This window comes from Mirounga angustirostris, unplaced genomic scaffold, assembly GCF_029215605.1.
Source record: "Mirounga angustirostris isolate CCGP_5_RB_7025 unplaced genomic scaffold, mMirAng1.0.hap1 SCAF_15, whole genome shotgun sequence".
NCBI classification, from domain to species: Eukaryota; Metazoa; Chordata; class Mammalia; order Carnivora; family Phocidae; genus Mirounga; species Mirounga angustirostris.
The window spans coordinates 29,523,551-29,545,934 of NW_026991723.1; the positions used below are offsets into that span (position 1 = coordinate 29,523,551).

General features: G+C 45.7%; 1 protein-coding gene across 1 annotated transcript in view; it reads right to left on the reverse strand.

The window, feature by feature from the left end:
- PTCH1 (patched 1) overlaps positions 1 to 3,388 on the reverse strand; it is a 69,474-nt gene extending 66,086 nt beyond the window's left edge. Inside the window, exon 1 of the mRNA XM_064579696.1 lies at positions 3,257 to 3,388. Coding sequence (XP_064435766.1) covers positions 3,257 to 3,259 — 3 coding nt within the window. The 5' untranslated portion in view covers positions 3,260 to 3,388. The remainder of the gene's footprint in view (positions 1 to 3,256) is intronic.
- Positions 3,389 to 22,384: the final 18,996 nt, after the last annotated feature.

Below are 22,384 nucleotides of genomic sequence, written 5' to 3' on the forward strand. Positions count from 1 at the left end.
GGGAGCTGGACTTGGTTGAGTAATGAGAAACCATAGTGAGATTTAACTTTTCACTGGTTTCTCAGATCCAACGAAATGGGTCTTGAAAATCTAGTGTAATTTAGCAAATTTTTGCAAAGTAGAAATGAATAAAGGGGTAAATGTATTCTACTAAGTTGACCTTTGGGCCTTGTTATAATTTTGCCTGAGTTTAATGCTCTTTTCCACAAATGCAAAGAATTGCAAATGTTACATTAAGTCCCACAGTATGCCTGTTGAGAGGCTGTGATGGGGAGAGGAACAGGGGATTTGATGTAATATTCTATTTCTGGGTGGGGAGCCCAGGGTACAGGATGTGAGTGATGGGCCTGAGCCGGAGCGGTTGAAAGCAGGTACTTTGGAGAAGGAGTCTCGACTCATTTCAAACCCGTATGCCACCATCCACCACATTTTCTTGGCTCTCTAAGAATGCCTTATTATTTTCTCATTGGCAGCTTTTGTATTTACTTAAAAGGTGATGGTAGAAAATGAGTCTAAATGGTTTCAGGGGGGAGGGAAAAAAAAAGATTCGGCAGCCACAGAATGAGAATCCCCTAAGCATGACTCCCCTCCCCTTCCCCTTCTACCTTCTGTTTCCTCCCCCTATTCCCTCCTCCCCAGGACTGGAGGAAAGGGAACAGCTCTAGCCAACTTGTCAAAATAATGCTGCTAATTACCCCTGATCTCCTTTAATGGGAAGCTGCTCCCAATTCCACAAAGGAGTAAATGAGGGGTCTACAGCACAAACCCAGGAGCACTGGCATTTTTTTGAGCCTGCAGTGAACTTGGGATGGTGGCAGAGGGGAGATGTCCTGAGAAGGTCCCAGAAATCTCCACATTTATTACTCCAGGTTCAAATACTAGCTTGAAAAGGGGAATTAGACTTTATGCGGTGCCAAAGCTTTGGGTCACCAACTACAGAGAAAATGTTCAGAGCCTACAATGAACTTGAAAGAAAACATAGCATTGATCCTTGTACTGATTTCCCCCCTTCTCAAGTATCTTCTTAGCCACATTACTCCAGTGGATAGAGATGTATTCTAGAAAGACCCAGACTCTGAACATTTTTTTTCCTCCATCTCTCTCTTGCCTCATCTCTATCTCCGCATCTAATATATCTATATCAAGCTTTGCATTTGGCAGAAGGCACACCATTCATTTCAGTGATCTCTGCCATTGGGTCTTGCATGAAAAAGAAGCTGAGCAACATGATCCCTTTGACCCACTGCTGGAGCAACAAATTTATTAGAGATATAGGCATGAGAAATGAAAGGGAAGTAAAACAATTCCAGCTTATTGTGTGTCTTTCTTTCATACTGCTAATCCGGTTTACACATCACGCCTACATGTCTCAATAGGGCTTTATACACTGTGGCAGAGGCGGGAGAAAATAAAAGGTGTGTGTGTGTGAGAGAGAAGAGAGGAATGAGGATAAAAACAGGGAAGACATATTTTAATCCATATTGATTTGCTTCATCAGTTTTTCTATCGGTAGAAAGTTGAAGACAATTTGTAAAAACAGTCTTCCCCCCCACCAAACACACAAAATAATTCCAAATGGTGTGAACTCCTATTCAAATAGCCTGTTAGATTAGGACTAGATTATAACCAGAAATTAGAAACACTTCTCACAGTGAGTTTGAAATGAAGCTAATACCCCAAATTGAGAATGGGCCTATAGGCGTCCACCTTGATTGAACATTTTAATACAAAAAGATCTTGGACTCAAAGGCATTTTACAGCCTTGTGGAAGGAAGCTGGGTGACAGCTGGAACACACACAAACTCACAATTGAAAGCCCCTTGTTTTACAACATGGGTGCACAATGCACCTGAGGCAACAATTTATCCGAGGTACCACCCAGAAATAATAAGTTACAGTAACAAAGGATGACACCAAAAAGCATTGTCTTTCTTTGTGAAGGCAATTAATTCTGGACTGGAAGGAAAAAAAACTGTTGAACTACTGGAAGAAAAAAAAAATCGAACAGAATGCTGAAAAAGGACTATTGTAGTTCAAGACCTCAGTTATACAATTATTAAATATTTAGGGCCGCCCATTGTGGGTCTTTATTATTTGCGTCTAGTTCTTTTAGATTTCCCCTCCCCAGGGAGGAAGGAGGGATAAAAATGGAAGAAGACAGTCTTCTCTCCCAGGTCTAGGAAAAGAGAGGTCTCTGGGTGTCTTCCACAGACAACAATCCATATGGTTCTTCTTAGATGTTGGAAATTGAGATCTGAAAACTTTGGACTGATTGCTCATCCACACACTAGGAGTCATTTTTCACATGAACTTAAATACCTGGAGGCATAGCACACGTCATCCCAGAGGTACAGTCCCTGGAGGTCCTGTGGGCCCAGTGTCGGCATCGGGTCTAAAGGGGTTTGAGTCGGCCCGCGCCAGCTCAGGGCTCCCCTGAGGCCACACTCAGCACCCCGGCTAGCCGCCGACCTCTTTAATGGGTGGCAGGCACCAGAAGGCCCGCTGCCGTGGGAGCAAGCGTCAACACGTACCTCTCTCCCACCCGTGGCCCCTTCCTGAACTCAGAGCAGCGCTCTGGCCTCTTTTCCCACCAACGGCGGCGGGAGGGGGGAAGTGTGAGCCCGGGGTTTTTAAGGTGCTTCTCGGCTAGCCCCGGCTGTCGCACTCCCGGCGTGCGGGTGCGGGAGCGTGCGCCCGTGCCCTCCAGCAGGTCTCCACGAGCGCCACCGAGACGAGAGGGCTCGCTCCGCTGCGCGCGCGCCCTCGGCCCCCACCCTCCCCCCTCGGCGCTGTCACTCTCCGCACCAGCCCTTCCAGCCCAACTCTGCCTCCGCTGGCGAGTCGGGAGCCACCAGCAGGCTGAGGAGCGGAAGCCAAGGTGGCGACCCTTTCAAGCGTGAAAATGGGATCCCAGGCGACCCCCTCCGTGAGAACTCCCCCCGGAGCCGTTCCCCCGGCCGGGCCCGCCGCGGTCGGCCCCCTCCCCACCCCGCGGGGCCGGCCTCGGGGGGCGGGGGGCCCGCGGCGAGCGAGCGAGCGAGGGAGCGTGGAGACGCGGGCCGGCGCTCCCGCGCCGCGGCGGCGCAGCCCACCCAGCCCCGCGGCCCCGGCGCGCCGCCAGCCCCTCCCGCCCGGCGCCCGGCCCGCCGTCCGCCGCGCGGGGCGCCCGGCCCCGCAAGCCCGCGGCCCCGGGACGCACGCGGCGCGAGGGCGAGGCGGCGGTGGCGGCGGCGGCGGCCGCGCCGGCTGCACTCACCATAGCCGGCCGTCAAGCCCTGCCCGGAGCGCGGGTGCCGATGGCGCGGACGCTGGGCTTGGATTTCACATCAATTCCTTTTTTTCCCCTCGCCCCCCTTTCCTGGTCCTCCGCTCCTCCGTCTTCTCCCCGTCTTCCCTGGTCTCCCCCTAGCCTTGTCGCTCTGGGTCTCTTTGTCCTCCCTGTCGTCGTCTTTTTCTTCGTCTTCGTCTTCGTCTTCTCCTCCTCCTCCTTCGTCTTTACAAAAGGAACGGAAAGTGTAAAAACCCCGGCGCGCTGGGCCGCCGGAGGCTTTCGGCGGAGTGCAGCGCGGACTCACAATTACAAGCCTGTTTCTATTAAGCAGTTCCATGGCCCTCGGCGTGGGTGGTCTGCCGCGCCATAGGCAGGACCTGTCAGGGTCACGTGACAGATCCGAAAACTTTACCCCTTTACAATAAACTCAAGGAAAGCAAAGTAAACTCGAGGAACGTGCTATCAGCACAGCCCTCCTGGGTAAACAGGCGCTCCCCTCCCCGCCTTCCTGGGAGGCGCCCAGCCGCGCGAGCTCCGGCGAGCCCTGGTCACCCCCTCCCGGCCACCCCCCCGCGGCCCTCTCTGCGGGGGGCCGCCGGGCGGGGGGGCTCGGCTCGCCACCTTGCCTTCCCCACCTTGTGCTCTCCCACCCCCCCACCCCCGCCCCACGTTATTTGCTAACATTGAGCCGCTTGCCCGAACCCGGGGGCGGGGGTTGCCAGGGGAGCAGGGAAGCTCACTGCAGCATCCCCAGCACTGCGGGAAATGCGGGGTGCCCAGAGCGCTGCCGAACACCACCACCTTGCCTGTCCTCAATTCTCAAAGCCCTTTCCTGCTCGCATTCCCACGGAAGCCCTGAGAAGCTGGGAGCGTTCTGGTTGACAGGCCCACAGGCTGACAGGGAGGCAGAGAGCCAGGGACGCCGGGCAGATAACAAGAGCCTCCCTGGGGAAAATGTTCAGTGCACCAAGATGTATGTGGATTCGCGTCGTTTCTGTCAGAGGGCCCTGGGAAGCTGCTACTTCTGAAGAGACCAAGGTGGAGTCCCTTGGAAACCAAGATTGGTAGCTGGCTGAGGAATTACTAATTGATATTTGCTTTTCTCCCCTTCCAATTACTGTGGTTTTTGGGGTATGCCACCCAAATGCTCCCACCCACACTGTCTTCCCAAACGAGGCAAGCTTGGGTGATGGGGTTAGACGGAAGTGCCTCTGTGCTGAAGGGCTCTCAGCCTCTTGCCCTAAATGGAAAGTCCTATTCTGGAGAGACCCTGCTACAGTGTTTAACATTTCATCTGCTCAAACCTGCAGGGTAGACTTGTGTTTCACACACAGCTGAAAGGTGCTATTTGAAATGGTCCACATTATGAATATAGATGAATTACAGATGAGGGAGGGTAAGATAATTTATTGAAAATATGAAGAGTTAACTAACTGGTCTTTAGGTAAAACCAGCCTTTCCTCACCTCGTTCTGGGCTGACAGTGTGATTAGGGGTGTGTGTGTGTGTGTTGTGTGTGTGTGTGTGTATTAAAAAAAATAAACATCCATGCAACCAACCTAGGAGTCACAATTTGTCTCCCTCCCCACAAAAGATGATATACCGTTCTTTAATAGGGTTATTTGAGTTTCCAGAGTGCTTATGTTTGAGATGCATTAAGTAATTAAGCACTGGAATGCTGGGGGCAGCCCTGTGAATTAGGCTGGTCCAGAAAGTCTTTTCATACCAATTGACTTTAGTAAAAAATGGTCTTAAATGGATATTATCCATTTATCCAAGCTGAGTGTGGATTCTAAGAGTCATAATAATTGGAAAAACAAACCCACCAATATTTCTCTCAGAAACGCTGCATTTTGGTGTCATATCCAAAGACTCTATTCATACCTTGCTATAAACTTGGGTGGGGTGAGGAAGAGGAAGATAAAAATACATCTCCAAAAAGAGTAGTCTAGAATATGAAAGAGAAAGGGGGGGGGGATAAGAAAAAAGAGAAACAGCTTAGCAAAGGACATTTAAATGGCCCACAATATCAAGTTGGTAGGTATGCTAATTTTGCAGAGAAATTCCAGCAGACCTGTGGAATTTGGTTTTCCTAATTAAAATGACACCCCCAACCCCAAACACCTCCCACCTCTGCCCTCTGCAAGCAAGCTTGGCTACAGGCTCCTTGAGTATGTGGCCAAGGATGATAATAAGGGATAGATCCAGGTTTACTGGGGCCTGAGGCTTATGCAGTTTGAGATTGGGGGGGTGGGGGGAGCTTCTTTAGGAGCTCCAAATCACAAACCCCAAATCAGTACTTGGCTTTGGAAGGGGTCTGTTCAGGGAAGAGGCCTGAAGCTGTGTGAGCTTCCTGTCCCCCTTTATAGTGCAGGACAGGGAGATTACAGAGCTACCCAGATTCTGTGGTCTTGCATCCATTAGTTAAGACTGAATGTGTTCATATTATGTCCTATTTCAGTCAACTGCTTTACAATTGGGAGCAAAGACAGCTTGATTTGAGTGCAAATAGTTGGAGTTGGCCAGTGGAGATGTAAAGAATCAGGGAGAACGCCTTTGGTGTTGGAACCTAAAAGGTCAGCAAGGAGGGGACCTCACTGGAAATCCTTTCTCCCAGGAGCAGCCTGCCCTTCTTTTCCTTCCTCTGAAATCAGTCTTTGAAAATAATCTCAGGGCTGTGCCTCTCTTCCCTCTACTCTTAGATGCTAGAAATGTTAAATCATCAAGTCTGACATACGTGTTCTGCAGGGCCCAGAGCCCCATATGTTGTTACCTTCTGGCATTTCTCTGAGACTCCCCACCAGGGCGGGCTCTTTCTCATCAAACAGCTGCCTCCACCCTTCTAAAGTTGCCTGTGCCCCATCCCTTCCTGCAAAACCAGCTATAGCGCTGATTACCAGTCTGATAACCCACTTGGCATGGATATATCAATGACTGACAGGGCTCCCAGGCAGCAGAGCTCAGCTCTAGCCTGAGTCCGATAAGCCACTGACATCAAGGTGTTAACGGCTGCCCAGGTTACTAGACAGTATTTTTGAAGGTTAACTTGGACTTGTGGAACCATACCCAAAGGAATAATTCTAAAGTTGGAGATTTCAGGGCATTAGGCAGGACCAGATGGAGCCATTAGGGACATATCAAAGGAGGGGACAAGAGAGGGACTTTTTGAAACAGGTCTGAAACAAATCACATGGGTGTAATCACGTCCATGGCGGGGCAAGGTCAGCCTTGGCTCTGCTTGTCTTTGTGAGTATCTGTCGCTGCTTGCAACACACACACACACACGGAGCCGTGTGCATGCACATGGACACATTCTTCATTTTATTCTCCCCTCTTCCCTGGCTCCCGCTAAATGTGGGTGCCAAACACTTTCACTCAATCCCTCTCTCAGAGCAACCTCCAGCAACCAGAGTACTTCACATGAATAATTGAGGGTTCAGCAGAAACGTTTGTCCACATCTAAGAAGCCATCCACCGCTCTTGTACACACTCATCTTGGGTGCAGCCATTCTTTGATCCTGGATCAGACGGATCAAGCTCTCATAAAAAGCAATTTGCTCAGTGTAGGGATTCCAATTCTAAAATGATTACCCGCCCCCACCTTCTGCCTCCTTCCTGTCAGGAAGATACCCAGAGCCAAGCCAACTTGGAGAATTAGGGCTTTGAAGACTGGAAGGGTAAGGAATATTTAAAGGTGGTTGGTTGGAGTTAGGAGACTGGATGAGCAGTTGAATAGCAGCGCTGAGATACTCTGAAACAGTAAAAGGAGAATTGTTTAAACAGCAACAAGAAGTAAAACAGGATTGCAGCACAAGAAAATCTAAATAAGCAGCTTGGAAACACAAGGGGTGGGGTGAGATCTGGAAAGTCTGAAACCAAAAACTCCAAGGGACCCATTACTGAATAGGGAGGCTCACGGAGGCACTGAAGTATCCAAAGATGGGACAGCAATCTCAGGAAAAGAAGAAACAGGAAGAGAAAGATACCAGTGGCACCCCTACCTCAAAATATGAAACTTAAGCAAGTTGCTTACTCTTGCAACTGATGTCCACGTAGGACTCTTTCTGATGACAGTCCCCTCTGTAGAAGGCCCATAGAGGACAAGCCTTGCCAATGACGAATGTGGTAAGAAATGAAATGCCAAAGAGGATTTTTATTTTATTTATTTATTTATTTATTTATTTATTTATTTATTTATTTATTAAGATTTTATTTGTTTATTTGAGAGAGAGAGAGTGAGAGAGAGCATGAGAGGGGAGAGGGTCAGAGGGAGAAGCAGACTCCCCACTGAGCAGGGAGCCTGATGCGGGACTCGATCCCGGGACTCCAGGATCATGACCTGAGCTGAAGGCAGTCGCTTAACCAACTGAGCCACCCAGGCGCCCGCAAAGAGGATTTTTAAACCATGGGAAGCAGGTGTGGCCAGGCCGGCTGGTGGGGACGGTGATGGGGATGGTGGTGGGTCAGGGCCAGGAGAAACAAACAGCTTACTGCAATCAAGCGGGTCAGAAAAGTTACCACGAGGTTCTAATTGTTCCTAGGAAGGCTAAAAAGGATGTTCAATGTAGTAAATGTTAAAAAAACAGCTTCTGTCTGTCCAAAAATGCTGTTTTACACAATTGGCATTCTTGCCACTTAGAGTCCATCACTTATCTTGATTGAGATGGTGGGAAGAGGCACAGAACCGGAATGCACTTACCTATGCTACGTGACTAAAACTCTGGAGAGCTGAGCCACCATTCCTGTTCTCGCTGTGAGTGAGGGGGATGTGAGAAGCAATGGCTCCGTGTGGGTGAGATTTCAGGGGGAAGGTTTGAGGTGGAAGCGGTGAAACATCCTCGAGCCCTGTCACTATGCTGTGTTATGGGGGCCAGTCGGCCACGGGCGGGACTGTCGGCAGCTCTGAAGACCCCTCATATATACAGACAGTTCCCCTCCTCTGAGGAGCAAGGGCCTGGAGAGTAATGCATGTTCCTGTTTCCCGGTAGCCCCGTGGGGAGGGCCCTGGGGCCAGGGGCACCTTCTCCTGCACCTATGCCCAGTGGTTGAAGGAGGCCTGTTTTGTGGGAGTAAGGAATGCAAGCCCGGGTCTGCCTGCCCTGCCATCTGACCCCAGGCCTGGTGCCTTCCCCTCCACACCTGTATTAGCTTGCTGGAGTTGCCATAACCAAGTACCACAGACTGGGGACTACAACAACAAATTTATTTTCTCATAGTCCTGGAGGCTTGAAGTCCAAGATCAAGGTCTTGTCATGGTTGGTTTCTTCTGGGGCCTCCCTCCGGCTTGTAGATGGTCGTCTTCTTCTGTCATTACATGGTCTTCCCTCTGTGCACGTCTGTGCCCACATTTTCTCTTCTTGTAAAGACATCAGTCATACTGGATTGGGGCCCACCATATGACCTCATTTTAATTTAATTACCTCTTTGAAGAGCTTAACTCCAAATACAATCACATTCTGGGGTACTGGAGGTTAGAGCTTCAACATAGGAATTCGGGCGGGGTATACAGTGCAGCCCCTAAAAACACCCAAATGTTGAAAGGAGCTGGCATGGATCTGAAGGGCAAGTTCCTGTGACATTCAGAGGGAGGAGTGGGATGGACAGGACCTGGGTGCTTCTTGGCTTCTGGCGCTAGGAGGACCTGACCTGCCACCTCCCAGGAACACCTCCACAAATCTGACGTGGATGATACATTTCCTAGGAATGCTGGTGGTCTAAGAAAATGGCTTTAGGCACCCAGCAGAACTTTAATCCCCCCACAAAGAATGAGCCCTGCTAGGCTAATTATAAATCTGTCTTCTTTATTTATTGCAGCAAGTTCCTTCAGGCAATGGTTTCCAAGGCTGGCTGCTCATCAGAATCACCTGGGGAGTTTAAAAACAAAAACGAAGAAACACAAATAGAGTCTTTGCTCCCATCCCAGAGCTATAGAATCAGAATCTCAGCCCTGGGGAATTGACATTTTTTCAAAAGAATCTCCTTAGAATAAGTGTTGTAAAATGCTAATGGTAGGATCCATGTTGGGTATTTACTGTAAAATCCTTCCAACTTTGCTGTATGTTTGAAGTTTTTCATAATAAAATGTCAATGAGAAAATAAAAGGATACCTGGGTGACCCTGATGTGCAACTAGCTTGGAAGACTTAAGGGACGGTTAATTTACAAATATGTTAACATTCTCCTCTCTAACGGTACTTGTCACATTGCATTATTGCTGTTGATCATCAGATAAAAGATTTGTGAGCTCCCACAGCATGCAGACTCTTCTGTTAGGTGCTGGGAATTGGGGAATGAAAAACCCATCTTCCTTAAAAACACCATGAAATACTATTTCATATCCATCAGATTGGCAAAATTTAAAAGTCTGACCATAGCAAGTGTGAACAAGACCAAAACAGTGGGAACTCTGGGGCATCACTGGTTGGAGTGCAGGCTGGAAAATTGCTTTTGGAAAGTAATTTGGCATTGCCTAGAAAGTTTGAATCCCACTCCTAGATATATTTCTAAGAGAAAGAAGATGCCCAGGAGGGGCATTCAAGAACATTACAGCATCAGCATTTGTAATGGCATAAAATGGACATGACCAAAATGTCCATCAAAGTAGCAAAGATAGACTGTGGAGAATTCATACAATGGAATTTTACCAAGAGATGAAAATACACGAGCCCTAGCTACTTCATAGCAACAAAGATGAATCCTATGAACATTATCTTGGGTGAAATACCTGGGTCAGAAACAAGTCTCATAAAAGTGCATACGTAAATTCCATTTACACAAAGGGCAAAACCAGGTAGTACTTAGAAAAGCAAAAGCATGACAAACCCACTCAGGGAAGCAGTTACTTCTAGGGGTGCAGGAACCAAAGGGATTGGGAAGGTCAAAAATAATTTATTTTGGGGCATTGGGCTGGCTCAGTCAGTAGAGTGTGTGTCTCTTGATCTCAGGGTTGTGAGTTCAAGCCCCACATGGGGTGTGGACCCTACTTAAAAAAATTGTAAAAAAATAATAATCCATTTTATTATTGTTCTTGAAAATGTGCATACAGGTGACAAACACACTTTTGAATGTATGATTTATTTCATAATGAAAACATTTTTAAAAAATAGGGGCGCCTGGGTGGCTCAGTCATTAAGCATCTGCCTTCGGCTCAGGTCATGGTCCCAGGGTCCTGGGATCGAGCCCTGCACCAGGCTCCCTGCTCAGCGGGAAGCCTGCTCTCCCTCTCTCACTCCCTCTGCTTGTGTTCCCTCTCTCGCTGTGTCTCTCTCTGTCAAATAAATAAATAAAATCTTAAAAAAAAAAAAAGACACCATCGTAATTCTAGACAAACTCAGGGTCTAGCAGGGTATGAAGAACAAATGACAGGTGCTGGAGCCCTGGAGCACAGGGAGTGTGAGCCTAAGCCCTGTCTCCTGAAAGGGCGGAGTGTGGGGAGGGGGCTGCTGAGGAAAGGAAGAGGAGCTGTTGACCATATCAAAGAAAGAGAGAAAGGGCATTCTCCGGGGAGGGGAGACCCAGAGGAACCCCCATCGCAAATCCTGTCCTTAGAAGCCCCTACTTCCGGACCCCAGCTTGGTTAAACTCTGAGCTACCACCTTCATGCTTTCCCGGTATTAACGTGACACCCTAGGCACAGACTAGAAACCCTGAGTAATCTTTTCCGAGGGAATGAGGCTATATAACCTGAAAGTTGGGGGAGTGTGTGAATTCGATGGCGCTTTATGGGCCCAAACCTGGGTTTAAAAAAATCTGCACCATATAGTCAATCCTTTCACGGGTCATCTTACAATGACATTTCAGTTATTCTTTGTATGTAAGGCAATATTATTTATTTACTACAAGCACTGTGAGGAGTTATAAATGTTAACAGGAAAAATCCATAAAATGGCAACCTTAACTCTCTTCCCTGGTGAATTTGCATGGCACAGGATTTTTTTTTTTTTTTTAAGTCACTTCACTATGGGTAAAGTGACAATCTGCTTAAGAAAATTCAGTTACAAACAAGTGTTGGCCTAGAGGAAGCCAAGGAGAAGGCAGCTTGAGAATTGCTGTTCATTATTTGCTTATGCAGGAGAACACTTCTGTGTGACCTTCGTGGTCTGAAACAGGCTACCAGCCCACTCTCCATAGAGTGGCCCACTCAGTTTCGTGCCCCCACCTCTTCTGCAGACATATACTTCTACCTGGCCTCATCAATCATTCTTGATACCCTCTCTGCTGGTGTTTCTAGCACTTTCTAGCTTTTTATGTCACAATACACATAGAAAGAATGATAATATTGGTATAACACAATGGAATACCTGTGAGGGATTTGGAGGTTTTACCTTTTTTTATATTAGAAAATTATAGCAGAGATAAGTAAATAGATAGGTAAATAAATAAATATTTAGAGAAAACATTGTGTCTGAAATTTGTATAAAATTTCCAAATGAAACCGTTTCAAGTGTTTGATTGAGAAGGCTGAACTGCCTTCCAGTTTTTTTTTTTTTTATGTCAGCTTTAATGCCTAAAAGGACTCTGAGGAAAAGTCTCAGAATAAGACTTGAATGATGATCTCTTCAAGATGTTTAAATCATGATCTCTTAAAATTTTTTCTAGGTACCATGATTTAAAACTTTGTATGAGCAGTTGATAGAAACTTTAAAACATTTTTTTAAACATGCAAAATTGACACCTGTTGAAATGGAAATCAAAAGCACAGTGCGATATCTCCCTCACACATGTTAGGATGGCTATTATCAAGTGCTGGGGAGGATGTGGAGAAAAAGGAACCCTCATGCACTGTTGGTAGGAATGCAAACTGGTACAGCCACTGTGGAAAACAGTATGGAACTTCCTCAAAAAACTAAAGATAGAAATACCATATAATTCAGCAATCCTACTTCTAGGTCTATATCCAAAGGAAATGAAGTCACTATCTTGAAGAGATATCTGTGCTACTCCCATGTTCATTACAGCATTATTTACAATAACCAAAGTATGGAAACAACCTAAATGTTTATTAATAGATGAGTGGATCAAGAAAATGTGGTGTGTGTGTGTGTCTGTGTGTGTGTATGTATGTATGTGTGTGTGTGTATATATATATATATAAAATGGAGTACCATTAAGCTTTTAAAAAGAAGGAAATCTTGCCATTTGGGACAAGATGGGCACATCTTGAGAGCATTATGCTAAATAAAATAGCCAGACAGAAAAGAAAGACAAAAACTGCATAGTAGCACTACTTATATGTGGCATCTAAAAAAATAAATAAATAAATGAAAGTGGGACTCCTAGAAACAGAGGAGAATGGTGGTTACCAGGGGCTGGTGGGTGGGAATAATAGAGTGAGGCTGATAAAAGGATACAAACTTTCAGTTAAAAGATGACTAGGTCTGAGGCTCTAATGTATAACATAGTGACTATAGTGGATAACACTGGATTGTATAACTGAAATTTGCTAAGAGAGTAGAGTTTATATGTTCTCTCACACACACAGAAGGTAAATATGTGAGGTGATGGATGTTAATTAGCTTGACACGGGTTATCATCACAATGTGTTCATATATCAGATCATCACATTGTACGCTTAAAATATCTTACACTTTTGTCAATAAAGTTGAAAGAAACAAAATTTACATCTGTTGAAATTATATTTAAAAAATCTAACAAATTCCTTGTTGGACAGATTTCCTTTTTTTGCTTTGATGACTATCATACTGAAATGTCATATGATAATGTAAATGGATTTTTAATTTTCTATGTGTATTTTTTTCCCCTAGGGCTGTCATAACAAAATACCACACAGAAGATGGCTTAAAATAAGAGAAATTTATTCCCTCACAATTCTGGAGACTAGAAATCCAAAATTAAGATCTTGGCAGGGTTGTTTCCTTCCACGAGCTCTAAAGGAGAATCTGTTCCAGGCCCCTCTCCCAGCTTCTATTGATGGCCGGCAATCCGTGGCATTCCTTGGCTTGTAGATGTGCCCTTCCAATCTCTGCCATCATCTTCACATGACATTCTCCCTGTGTGTCTGTCTCTGCGTCTGTTGTCTTCTTATAAGGATACCAGTCCTTGGACTAGGGGCCCACTCTGTTCCAGTATGACCCCATCTGAACTAATTACATCTGCAATAACCCTATTTCCAAATAAGGTCACATTCTGAGGTACTGGGGCTTAGGACTTCAACATCTCTTTCTTGAGGGACGCCATTCAACCCATAACATCATGGAACTTTTGAAGCTCTAATTTGCAAAGTAAGTGCGTGTGGTTAGAGCAGCCCCCCTAAACCAACTCAGATACCATTAAAATAGCGTACCAGTTGCAAGAAGGAGAGACACATTCAATACACATGAAAACAGAGATTTAGGATTCCTGGAGTCTGTTTTCTGTCTCACACCCTCAAAACCAACCAGCTGCAAGTGAAACATGACCCTGCTCCAGGCAATTCATGGAGCCTCATTTAAGGTGTGTACTGCAGCTGGCCCCTAACATTGGGCACCCCCAAGGAGGTCAGTGGGGACCCCAGTGGTCTAATCCTACTTCACTCCACTCCAGGAATTCCAGCTCAGGCAGCTTTGTGGCTGGAGAGACTGTCCTGGGCTCCAGACTCCTTGGCCAGCAGGGCTGTCCTGAGGACTGACAGGTTGTTACCTTGAAGCACTCTGACAGTCCTTCATGACACATTCACGCATGCCCTGCAGCATACAGTGGAAAAGTTCTCTTCTCCTGCTTGGCCTCTCTTCTGCTTCTACTTCTCTGACTGTTCCTCTCCAGCTTCCTTTGCTGGTCCCTGCTCTTCCATCCACTCCCGAAAAGTTAACATTCCCCAGGGTCTGTGGCTGACCTCAGTTCCTTTTTTTAGCTTACTCTTTTACTCCTATAGGTGGGACGGTGAGCCCATTGGCACCCCAACCTCCCTCAGCCATTTACCCTGAACTTCAGACTCTATATCCAGCTGCCTCCTGGACATGGATGCTTCCCAGGTGCCTAAAACTGAACATGTTCCTGCCCACCCCCTCCAGCTGAATTCTCTGTCTCCAAACCTGCTCTTCTGACTCAATTAATGGCTCTTCCATTAACAAGTGTTCCAGCCAGAAATTACCTTTGATGATTCCCTTTCCATTACCCAAAGGAGTTTACCAGACACCATGTCCACATTCCTTGGTGTGGTTTATAAGGTCCCTAGTGAATTGGTTGGTTGCCTTCCTCTGCAGCTGTATCTCCACACCCTGCCGCTCTTCCTGAGCGAAACAGAATTGTGTAGTTTTCTGATTTTTTTTCACTTCCCTCTGCCTGCACATTTGCCCTTCGCTCTATCTCCTTCCTATACCGTCTACCTTTACATACATCCTATAAGGTGCACATCGAATGTCCCTTCTGCCGCGTGCACAGAGGTGACATCAACTCTGCGTAAGGGGTCAGAAAATAATTTACAAGTAAGTTTTTAATGTTTTAATAATTTAATGTTTTGAATGTCTCAAGTATTATTAGTCATTTTGAGGTTAAATGATGAGTCGTTAGTAAAATTATCAGTCATTTTGGTATTAAAGTCTAGAAGAGTGGTCCTCAAAGTAGAGTGTCTGAATCAGCAGCAGCAGCATCCTCTGGATATTTGTTAGAAATGCACATTCTCAGGCCCACCTCAGACCCACTGAATCAGAAGCTCTGGGGCTGGGGCCCAGCAATTTGTGTTTTAACAAGTCCTCCTAGTGATGCTGATGCGTGCTAAGACTTGAGGGCCAATATCTAGATCTGGCCTAAAGGGAAAGGTAAAAGGCCTGGTGAACTTGGTCTCTGTAGGTAGCTACATGGGGCTCCCCTTGGCCATGATCTGCACTCACTCCTGTCTCTTCCCCAGGTTCAGCCGCTCATCTGCCTGACTCACCCCAATACTCCAAGATTGGTTGCCTACCTAGCAAAAAAGATTATAAAATGCTCCCCAGGTGAGACAGAAATGGTCTCAGTATCAGAAAGTTGGTGTTTATGGCCCAGACTCTTCACCTCTTTTTCTTTTTCATCTCACTGCTAGGGATCTCCTGGTTTCAAATTATTGGCCTACTATTTGATCAATTGTTTTCCTAACTTCTCATCAAACTGGTCGGCACCATATGGCTGCTTCTCCAGAATAGGAAACACCATGTCACCCAAACTGCCCCGTTTTCCCACCTCCAGACTAGTCATAGGTGTTTGATCCTCCTTCATCCTATTTCTCTTCCTATAAAGGACCTAGAGATAGATTCTCTACACAGAGCCTGGGTTCATGCTTATGTTCTAACTTGCTTTTTGAGCTTGCCTCTCCTAATCATACGGAAAGTTGAATAATTTAGTAAAAAGGAATCAAGAACACAGGAATAGATTCCGGGAAATATGAGAGTTTAATATCTGACAAATAACTGACTTCGGTGGGAAAGATTTAATGTGAAACGTGATGGTGCTGAGCCAAGTGGCTATCTCCTGGAAGAAAATATAGTTGGATCCCTATCTCAAACATTTGCAAAAATGAGTTATAGACAGAGTGTTTATATGTAAAAAGTAAAACAATAAAAATAATATAATTTAGGGGACATAAAACATGACCTAGAGATTTAAGAAACCCTTTTAACAGAAGTAAGAAATTCAGTCTATAAGAGAAAAGAAAGACATATTTTAACCAAAAAAAGTAAACTTTTTAAAATTTTTTTATTTTATTTATTTATTTTTTTAAAGATTTTATTTATTTATTTGAGAGAGAGAGAATGAGAGACAGAGAGCATGAGAGGGAAGAGGGTCAGAGGGAGAAGCAGACCCCCCCTTCTGAGCAGGGAGCCCGATGTGGGACTCGATCCAGGGACTCCAGGATCACGACCTGAGCCGAAGACAGTCGCTTAACCAACTGAGCCACCCAGGTGCCCGTGGTAAACTTTTTTTTCAAGTACAAGGAGCACTGATCTTTTTTCTTTTTTAAGATTTTATTTATTTATTTGACAGAGAGCCAGCACAAGCAGGGGGTGCGGCAGGCAGAGGGAGAGGGAGAAGCAGGTTCCCTGCTGAGCAGGGAGAAGGATGTGGGGCTCGATCCCAGGACCTCGAGATCATTTCCCCAGCGGAAGGTAGATGCTTAACCGACCGAGCCACCCAAGGCACCCCTAAACATTTTTGAATGGTAAAAAATATAATAAATTAAGGGGTGCCTGGGTGGCTCGGTCAGTTAAGCATCTGCCTTCTGCTCAGGTCATGATCTCAGGGTCCTGGGATCGAGTCCCACATCAGGCTCTCTGCTCAGCAGGAGCCTGCTTCTCCCTCTCCCTGCAGCTCCCACTGCTTGTTCTCAATCTCTGTCGAATAAATAAATAAAATCTTTAAAATATACATATATATAATAAATTAAGTAACCAGAGAAATACAAGCCTCATATGGGGGAATCGCACTGGGAAGTGATAGACAGTGTGGCTGCCGCAGATAGATTGTTGTCATGCAGGGGCGGGGGCGCAGTGCGGCCAGATGTTCTGGTCCTTCAATTCCTTTATGATTCGGGACTTTTATAAACTCTACCTGAGTTGTTTATTGGTACCCCAAACTCCAGATGTCAAAATGGAAACTATCAGCCTCTTGCCAAAATATCCTTCCTCTCCCTCCCCTCCCTCACCCAAGAGGCATCAACATCAGTCCACGCCTGACACCTTATATACACACATATTTTTATTCTTTTCTCTTGGCCGGCTTCCTCCCTACCCCCATTTCGAGCAGTCCCACAGCTGTCTCCATCCCACCTCCTCTCCCACTGTCCTTTTGCTCACGCTCATTCTCTTCCCTCACAGGCACCCCTGGTCCCAGGCACTCAGGACTTCTCTCAGGGACTATTATAAGGGTCTTCAAGCAGGTTTCCACCCATGATGACAAAGTCCCATTCCTAAGGCTCAGTTCTTTTCAACCAAGCCCTAGGCTAGGAATCTTCAGTGGGTCCCCGGCACTCAGTGGATGAAGGGTGAGCACGCAGCCCGGCTGTCAGCACCTTTCCATCAATGTCCTGCTCTCTCCCCTGTGCTCATGCCCAGAAATTAATGATCACTGCCTGGGTGTCTTGCCACACTCTCTAAGTTAAAACCGAACTCTAGGACTTCCTGGGGCTTTCCCAACTTCCTCCGTGTAAAGGACAGAGGAGCTGGAGTAGGCAATGCCATAGTAGTTTGTCTCCAGATCGTTAAGCATGGAAAGTATGTGCAAATCTCACTTTCTGGTTTCTGCGTTCCTGCAAAGTCTCTCCTCATAGGAAAGAAATTTCCTATATTATCACATAAGACCTTGCAACAGTTTTGCAAACAATTTTTAAAACAATTAGCCTCAAAGATATTTAGACACTTTTTGAAAATCTTCCTTTTTAAAACTGTGGTAAAATGCACATAAAATAAAACTTGCCATCTTAGCCATTGTTAAGTATTCGGTTCAGTGGCATGAAGTACATTCATGCAGCCGGCACCCCATCCATCCCCAGAGCTCTTCTCATTTTATGAAACAGAAACTCTGTGCCCATGAAACACTAACTCCTCATTCCCCTCTCCTCCAAGTCCCCAGTAACCGTCATTCTACTTCTTGTCTCTGAATCTGGCTACTCTAGGTATCTCATCTGGGTGCAATCATACAGAGTGTGTTCTTTTGTGACTGGCTTATTTCACTTGATAATAGTAACATAATTATCCTCCAGGTTCATCCATGGGGTAGCCTGTGATCATTTCATTCCTTGTTAAGGCTGAATGGTATTCCATTCTATGGATTTACCACATTTTGTTTATGCATGCATCCATCGATGGACACTTGGGGTGCTTCTACCTTTTGGCTATTGCTAATCACACTTTTATGAACATGGGTGCCCAAATATCTCTTTGTAGGCTCAAAGATTTTACATGTTCACCAATGTTAGTTTTGGTCAGGCCAGTGTTTGCTGGTGTCAGCTCTTTCATAATAAAGCTAATTTTAGAAGATAGATTCTGACCCAATCTGCATATTGGAAGGAGTGCTGTCTTCTTCAAACACTTAGATGACTTCATGATTAAAGTTAGCTTTCACAACGTGTAGCTAGTCAAACCTTTAGAGAACTTTGCCTACTTACCCAGAAACAACTTTGCTAAAAAGTTTATGGCACTTTGTGAATGTTAGAATTCCAAAAATTACACAGATTAGAAAGAATAAGTGAGATGGCATGGAATCAGGATTCACTTTAGGAAAAATTAAGACACTGATAAAACACTACTGGGGGTGGGGGTTGTGGGAGGCAGAATACTGCTTCCCCAAAGATGTCCACATCCTAATTCTGTGAACTTGTGAATATGTTACATTACCAGGAAAAAAAGAGACTTTGCGGACATAATTAAGTTAAGGCCTTGAGATGGGGAGTTTATCCTGGATTTTTTGAGTGAGTGGGTCCAAACTAGAATCTTTAAAAGTAGAAGAGGGGGACAGGAGCATGCCTTTTGAGAGGGACCGCACCTGCCATTTCTGGCTTTGATGGAGAAAGGGGCCATAGTCAAGAATTATGGACAGCCTCGAGGAGCTGGAGAAGGCGATGAACAGATTTTCCCGAGTCTACAGAAAGAAACACAACCCTGGCGACACCTCGACGTTAGTCCGGTGAGGCCCGTGTTAGGCTTCTAATCTACCCAACAATAAGATAATACGTGTGTGTTGTTCTAAGCCACTAAGTTTGTAGTTGAAACTTTAAGAGCCGATTTTGTTAGCCTGAGAGTGGCTGCCGATCATCTGATGTTGAAGAGGATTCTGAGCCAGTTCAGGTCAAGCAGCAGTGTGACATGACGGAGCAGAAGTGTCTGCTGTGCGTGGGGTGACAGTACATGGACCTCATGTTTACCACTGCCGTCCCGGCCTCACCATTCATCCTTTCTTTCAATCCGTTTATTCCTTTTGCTGCTTTCCACAGAGCCCCCTGTAACAATTTACAAAAGCATAAGAAAGGCTCTGTCTGGTCAGATGCAAGCCCCAGGAATGTTAGGAACCATTCCAAAGGTAGCTGCCAGAGACACTCGATGATGGTCGGTAGGTCACAATATTGAGCCCAAAAGCCAGGGACAGCAGTGCTCGCCGCCATACCTCTCAACTCCCAGCGTGCTCTTCCGGTTTCCAGCTACTAGAAGAATCTGCATCTCTGTGTGTGACATTGCACTAGGGCATGTTTGGGCTTTGCCCCCAGTTCCTTGCACCAGAGCTTCTAGAACGCTTGGAATTTCCTGAGTGATAGTGGTGAGAGGAATGTCTTATAATAAGCCCCTTTCGATCACACCTAAGTTTGTGCTAATGAGGTGATTCTGCGTGGGCCCCCAGAGAGCTTTAGGATGGGGGCTGGTTGCCAGAGGAACCAATCTTGTGATCAGAGGGGTGGAAGTTTCAGACCACCCCACCTCCCCATCTTCACTTGTACCTAGTGTTTTACCATCTCCAGGGAGGGGAGAGGGGCTGGGGATTGAGTTCAATCACCAATGGTCAGTGATTTAATCAATTGTGTCTATAAGATGGAACGTCCACAAAACCCCTAGGTGTTGGGGTTTGGGGAACTTCTGGGTTGCCAACTCCATGGGAATAAAAACTCCTTTATTTGAGACCCTTCTGGACCTTCCCTATGTACCTCTTCACCTGGTTGTTCATTTGTATCCTTTATAATAAGCTAGAAATAGTAAGTAAAACAGCTTTCTGAGTTCTGAGAGGGATTATAACAAATTGTCACACCTGAGGATAGGGCTATAGGAACCCCACACAGAGGTGTGGGTCACCTGGGGACCCACTACTTGTGGGTGGCTTCTGAGGTGGGGGGCAGTCTTATGGGACTGAGGGTCTATGCTAATTCTGGGTAATTAGTGTCAAAATTGAATTAACTTGTAAGACACCCAGTTGGTATCCACAGAAAATCAGAGAACTGCTTGGTGTCAGAAGTGTTGTGAGTGGAAACGGATCCTAGTACTCTGCCTGAAGATTCTTCTCCCTCCCAAGAGCCAAATCCACACTGCCCCACAGCGCCCAGGAAACAACCCCCACCCCCACCCTCACCCCCACTCATGTAGCAGCTCAAAGCCGAGTCCAACTGTTGTAGACAGACTCCCAGAGGTTGGTGCACCAATACCTGCCTCCCTTAGCTTGGGTTGGATAATTCCGAGGCTTGTGTTCTGTGTCCAGTTTCCCTGCAGTGTTAAGCTTCATTCTCCCATCACCCACCCACCCAAAAAATAAACTCCCCATCTTAAGGCCTTAACTTAATTACATCAGCAAAGTCTCCTTTTTCCAGGTAATGTAACATATTCACAAGTTGGCAGAATTAGGGTGTGGGCGTCTTTGGGGGGACCAGTATTTTGCCTCCCACAACGTACCCCCTCAATAGTGTTTTATCAGTGTTTTAATTTTTTCTAAATGGAATCCCGGTTACATGCCACTTATTCTTTCTAATCTGTGTAACTCTCTAACATTCATGAAGTTGGATATTCTGTTTCTCTGTTCCTGCTTTCTCAACAGGCTATGCATTCCCAAATATTCAGTACTTAAAAAGAAGAAATACACGCTCATGATAAAAAGCCAAGCAGCATGAAAGGGTGTGTATACAGAACGGAGAATAACTGTCCTTGTTCTACTCTTGACCTCAAATCCTCCAGATCCTCTCCAGAGGCAGACGTCATTTTAGGATTTTGTTTCTCTCTTAAGATTTTTTTCAAATATAATTAAGCCTGTATACGTGTCAAACTACCACTCTATCTTCTACTTTAAAAATTTTTAAAGTATTCCTTTCCATATCAATGTACATGGTGCCTAATTTTTTGTATTATCCTTTATCTGCTAGGCTTGAAGATAGGGAATTCCTGTGTCTGTAGGTCTGAGATAAAGGGCAGCTTTACCCTCACCCCCTTTTAAAAACAGTGAGTCTCTAATTCCCTAGCCTCTTCTTAGCACAGCCTACGGTTTTATCGCCACATCTGTGCTAACATGCACAGGTGATATACAGTCTGGCCGACACAAGTCAGGATCAAGATGTCAACATGGGCAATGCCAATGCCAATACCTTGCGATTTTCCCCTCAGCGCAAACTCGTCATGCGCATTTATTTTTTTCTGATTGAGTTTTTATTATTTAGGAGTTATTATTGCACGTGAAGCCTATCTAGTTCATCTCACAATTACAGCTATTCCATTGCTGTAAGGAGGAGAACATTGTAGTAGAGAAAGTGCATCCTTTAAAAATGAGCATGAACCACAGTGCATTGGAGCTGGTCTTCAGAGGAGTGTGTCTCTGAAGGAAGCCCACTGTGGCTGGGGGAAAAGGAGCCAGTGGTTGTTTAAACGGGAGGGGACATTACAGGAACCTCAGCATCCCCATCACTGTCTTTACAAAACAATCATTCCCAAGGCCACGTTTTGGTGGTTTCCTCTCAGGGGTAGCTTAAATGCTCTTTCATGCTACTGTAAATTGGCCTTTTTACAACGTCCATGTTAAAAGAACAAGAAACCGGGGCGCCTGGGTGGCTCAGCGGGTTAAGCGTCTGAGTCTTGGTTTCTGCTCAGGCCATGGTCTTGGGGTCGTGGAATCAAGCCCAGTGATCTATGCTCAGCACAGAGTCTGTGTGTCCCTCTCCCTCTCCCTCTGCTCCATCCCCGCTCTCTCAATCTCTCATTAAAAAAAAAAAAAGAAAAAAGAAAAGAAAAGGAACAAGAAACCAAAATCCCTCTAGAAGAGGTGATCTCAGGGGACTCCTTATCAGCTGGAATACAGAAGACCTTAATGTTTCATGATCTAATTTGATTTTCAAGTTGTTCCAGATGCCTTTCTGCAGCAACACTCCTTGTAATTAATTGTTGCAGACACTGGAGCCGGCTCACACTTTTTTTTTTTGTCTCCAGAGAATGCAAACCGTGGTGGAAACTTTGCATGATAGAGAAAGTTAACAGCATCAGGCAGAACCTGGAAGATTGGTTATGTCAGCTGAGCTCCTAGCTCCTGAATCTCCTCAACATTTGATCTTGTATTTGCTACAATTATCTCTTTAGTTGTCTTTTAATAGTTTCATAGTTTTAAAAAGTATTATGGGGCAAATTATTATTTTTTTCTCAGTAGTGGGCTTTCCATAGAGTCGAAGAACTTAGGGAGATTCTTTGAACAAT